Source organism: Salvelinus sp. IW2-2015, unplaced genomic scaffold, assembly GCF_002910315.2.
Source record: "Salvelinus sp. IW2-2015 unplaced genomic scaffold, ASM291031v2 Un_scaffold1416, whole genome shotgun sequence".
NCBI lineage: Eukaryota > Metazoa > Chordata > Actinopteri > Salmoniformes > Salmonidae > Salvelinus > Salvelinus sp. IW2-2015.
In genome coordinates, this window is record NW_019942893.1 from 51,668 (window position 1) to 56,667 (window position 5,000).

The window sequence follows — 5,000 nt, forward strand, 5'->3', positions numbered from 1 at the left end:
CCTCTGGCAGCCTAAATGAGCGCATGGAACTCAGATGGCCAATGCAGCCGTTGACCTTGATCAACCAAGTAAAAATACATAAAGCCGACAAATAAAAACAAATAAATAGTGACAAGTCTGGTTCTTTCAAATCCCAGACATCTCTCTCTACTCAGCCTGTCTGCCTCCCTTTCTATCTGTCTTGACTTGCGCTACAGCTAGTGAAGTGCAACATTGTATCTAGTCAATCAACTGGATCAGTCCTGAAGCTGTCTCTACTATTCTATTCCAGGCCCTCAGAGTTTCCCACTCCAGTGAGCTCAGGACAGAAAGCTGTTTTTATGCAAGGGAAAGGTATTTTATAACATTTCCACTGGATATATGAATGGTAAAAAATAAAWAATAAATGTTTTACTTACTGTGTGAGGTGAAGAAAAAATGACTGAGAAGCTCAGCTTATTAGTGGTGGATGTGGTGACAGAATACGAAATCAAACATCCCCAAATGGGCACATTCCTACAATTGCGCYAGCATGCCAGGTAGGCTACTTATGTGTGCTCAGGCATTAAGTAGACAGAGAAACCAGACACATGCTCATTACTCACATGGAGCATTCAAAAACAAAAGACCAAACAAAAAAACTCGTAAATTATGGTTATGAAATAAACCAATAAACCACGTTTCAACTGAGAATGAGAAATGACTGTAGGCCTAATTAGTAATACATACATTTCTGTTAATGCATTGTAACAAAATGACAGGGATTAACGGTTCATTTACTGCTGGCTACATATGTAATGGCGATTTGATCAAAATAAACAAACAAACAAAAGGGCAAACAATTTACATGAAACAATAAATGCGCAAGAATTGGCAGAAGACAGCCGAGTGGATTCATTCTAGAGATAGTCGCACCTGTAGGCCATCTTCGCCTCACACCACTCCTCCTCTTGTCTCAACATTTGAAATGATACTCCAGACACATTGTCTTCACATATTTTACATGTTTTTCCACGGACAGCTGCAACTCAATCATCAGCTAGGACTTTGGTCACACGCGCTGCCTATGAAAGACTTCCTCATATGACATTCCTCTCCTGTTCTATTGGTTTTCATATTAACTTTCTTTCGTTGTCCAGAAGCCAAAAGGCACAATCCTAGTCATATTAGCAACCCGTGCTAGTTGTTGTATCTTTAGATTCACCCTCTTTCTAAATTTCTATCATCTCTGTCATATACCGCTCATATCAAGTGCKCTGTTTAGAATGGTGTTTTGCCTCAATTTGCATGTTGGTAAATGTTTGAAAATGTAGGTTTTATTGGCTGCTTCATTACAGGAGTTGCATGTTTTGTTAAGATGAATTACCATAATCTGAATGTGATTTCTGTCATTCTGAGCATCGTGGGTGGAAGCCCTAACAGGTTACACACCCAATGCGTGGGTCTGGTGAATTTCTTTACATTCAAATTTTCTCGGYCACGTTGTCCAGCGCCACATTTTCCTAACAGAAACCCTGCCGTGCACACACACGTCCATACAGTACACACACACGCCCATACAGTACACACACACACACACACACACACACACGCCCATACAGTACACACACAAGTCCATACAGTACACACACACACAGTACACACACAAGTCCATACAGTACACACACATGCAGAGTTTGTTTCAGTGAGGAAAATGGGGCAGTCAAGCATGATAATGATAAGAAATATGCCAGGCCCATGCATTGCAAGACCACACTTCACATTGAAGTGTGTAAATGTACTGAAAACACAAACCGAGTGCATAAGACATTATATTTAAATCGTAACTCTCAAATTACGCTACAAACAGTTACAGCTAAACAGTGAAGAAACAGTTCAGAGCCAACCAGCAGTTATTTTTCAATTCAGGTAACAATAAAAGGTCCTAAGGTTAGAACAACACTCCAACAATGGCCTCAGCGATCTCCTCAAAAACRAATTCTCTCAGAGAGAAATAAACGTGTAAGTTAACACAATTTGACTAACAGCAAATGAGTGGGATCCAACCAAGGTCAGATAATGGACAGGACCTCAGAGGGTAAACCAACAACATGCAAACTCAACTCTGAAGTCATGAAAGCAATCTGACAGACCTGAAGGCTAACAGCATGTTGGGGTTAGCCAACAAAAAAAGGTGGCAAACCCAAATCAACCAAAGGAGATGAACACAACCCGGCCTGTGATGCAGCATGAGGTTTACCTCTGACCGCCATGTTACTTACCTGCCACACTGAACTTCTCTGTGGTCAAAGAATAAGGTAAGTTAAGTTCACTTAAATATCAGCGGGGGGGGGGGGGTCAGGTCAGACTTGGGTTCAAATACTATTTGAAATCATTCAAATACTTCTAGCATTTGCTTTAGACTGCTTAGAGGGCAGGGTTYGCAGTTTTGGAACTATTGTATTTGTTATATTGCACCAGGCAAGGTCAATCCAGCCCAGTTTCAGAATTTTAAACGATTTCATATAGTATTTGAATGCAGGTCTGACTCAGGGTAAGCAGCACACATATTGCCATTTTGCAGGGGTTGCCTGGCTGTGGGGCGGGGCATAGTGCAGGGCGCAGGAGGGACTCACCTGGACAAAGGAGCGATCCACCATGCTTCCAGCACACAGCACCTGRGACTCTGGCCCTGCCGTCGTGATGTCCTTCAGGTTCTGCTCTCTGATCTAGAGGACGGTGGTAGTCGACAGAAGGAGAGGGGTTGGATACAAAGCCACGGTCAAGACCGAAAAACATCTTGATTCTCTACCCTTCTCCCAAAGTGTGCACTTGTACATGACCTCTCATGGATTTATCAATGGTGGAATCTCCCTTTCTCGCTATCCTTACACAAATCAAATGCTTCTAAATCCATAATGGGGAGTGTGCAAGAGAAATACACACTTCGGGAGTAGGGCCGATGGTCGAGACCAAAGCCATGTTGAAATGACAGTCTGTATCRACATCAAAGCCGTGTTGAAATGACAGCCTACCGAAGCCTGTATCRACATCATACCTTGTTCCTCATCTCCAGCACCTCCTTGGGGTTTGTGTTGAGCGGGACAAACTGATTGGCCACTGCAGCCTGTCGCATTCCTTCCTCATTTGTCCACTGTAATCACCATAGCAACAATTAAAATAAACAAAATGATGCAGCCAAAATAACACGAAAAAAAACAAACAACTGGAACAAAATCTAGAAATATACAGACTATGCAGGCTTTAAAGAACTATAATAATAGATCATGCTTTTCAAACAGAAATAATGGAGGAGGAGAAGGTACAAATGATTCTGTGAAGGACTTGTAAATATATTACACCTGGAAGCAGTGAACCAATGATGATGCACCTTTTGTCAAGATGGCTCGCTGTTACACAGTTCTAGTCAGTGCTTTTCAGTATCAAGTTACTCTATCCCATTACCTAAAGCCCCAGCATCTGACCCTTTCTTATTGACTTGATGGAAATGAGTAGGCCCTCCTACATTACTTGAAGACRCACCATCATCATCATCATCATTGATACTCTTGCGGTTAGAATTCAATAACAGATACAAATGACAACAAAAAAAAACACAAAAGAGCAACTGAAGGCATCACAAGATGACGAGAGACCGTGGAAGAGGGAGGGCAGGGGGGGTAAGGACGTGGAGGAGGTGATGCAGGGGTGAGGCGTGGGGTGAAGACGTGGAGGGGTGAGGCAGGGGGTGAGACCATTAGTGTGAGGAGCATGATTGGTGCTGGCTTACAGATACAGTAGAAGCTATATTGGACCAGCGAGCTAGCAGCAATGGGTTGAGGCGTGAGAGAGTGGGCATCACCAAGTCATTTCCCAGGCTAACGTAACGTACAGTAATAGTAACAGGACAACAGGGATAAAGAGAGAAACACAACGACAGACGAGACACTCGTCGACCACTGACTGACAAAAACTAAATTGGAGAAAAATCCAACTTACCCCCCCCCAAGAATTGCACTTTATACAAGTTAAAATGTCTTTAGTTTACGTTTAGTTATAAAGGGATGGCCTGGCTTCTATGGTATTTTGATCTACTACTGACATGTTTATATGACAGAAGTAGAAAACGAAGAAGAAATACTCTGGAGCTGTCATTTTTGGAAGGAAATGAACAGGACTGTTTCTGGGGTTCTTGACAGAGGTGTTTAAACCTGAACATAGGCAATGCTCAGCCCGAGACAGGAAAAATAAAATAGGAGACATTTTTTCTCAGACACAGATATGATTGAATGAGCAGCAAGTAAAYCTAACTTAAGCCTCCATGCACATCAGTGCACTTTCAGAAAAGTAAGTTACTCTGTATTTAGCCTTGGAGTAGCATGAGCTATGGGTTCTTTTCTGCTGAGGAAATGTTTCAGCTGAGCTGTTAAAGCAGTTAGGTGCAAAATCAAAAAACTAGATGAGGTAGAGGCAAAGGGTACCTGCATGGTTTGTAGCTAGGATAGGAACATGGGATGGACATGTAAACATGATATACTCACTGAATATGTACTGAGTCTCACAACAACACTTTCTCCTACTTTCCCAGAGGAGATAATCGTTTCAAAAGTTAGACCGGTCAAATTTCCTTTTCTTTTTCCCCCCCACTATACAAATCCTCTCATGCATAGGAACACTTAAGGAGAGTTTGAGTATTTTTTTTAACCGAAATGAAACTTGGAAAGAGGGGAACTAAAATGGCATGTTATATCATTAGGGGCATTTGGGGGAATGGTTGAGGATTGGGGAATAGAGGGGGAGGAGTCATAAAAAAGCAAGCTATGACTCATGAGATTCCGATTCCATACCGAAAGCAGAGTGGTCTTGAGCACTATACACCCTGTCTTTCGCTTTAACTGTAAAAGCTCCAGATGTGATTAGCTGTCTGGCTGATTAGGTCACTTCCTGGGTGCAAACATCAAACAATGCTAAAAAAATAATAATATATATTTTTTTAAAGAGGCATGCTAGCTTTAAAGTGCACCTAAAAACAGGGATACTGT

At 42.0% G+C, this 5,000-nt stretch overlaps 1 protein-coding gene across 17 annotated transcripts in view; it reads right to left on the reverse strand.

The window, feature by feature from the left end:
• Window positions 1–5,000, reverse strand: part of LOC112070755 (alpha-adducin) — a 21,124-nt gene that overhangs the window by 9,284 nt on the left and 6,840 nt on the right. For 12 of the 17 annotated variants that reach the window (XM_024138203.2, XM_070439114.1, XM_070439104.1 and 9 more), the window contains exons 8-10: window positions 3,017–3,112; window positions 2,595–2,687; window positions 2,241–2,258 (exon numbers count right to left, since the gene is read on the reverse strand). In XM_024138203.2, coding sequence (XP_023993971.1) covers window positions 2,241–2,258; window positions 2,595–2,687; window positions 3,017–3,112 — 207 coding nt within the window. The remainder of the gene's footprint in view (window positions 1–2,240; window positions 2,259–2,594; window positions 2,688–3,016; window positions 3,113–5,000) is intronic. The other 5 variants (XM_070439105.1, XM_070439103.1, XM_070439115.1 and 2 more) reach the window with 1 other exon arrangement.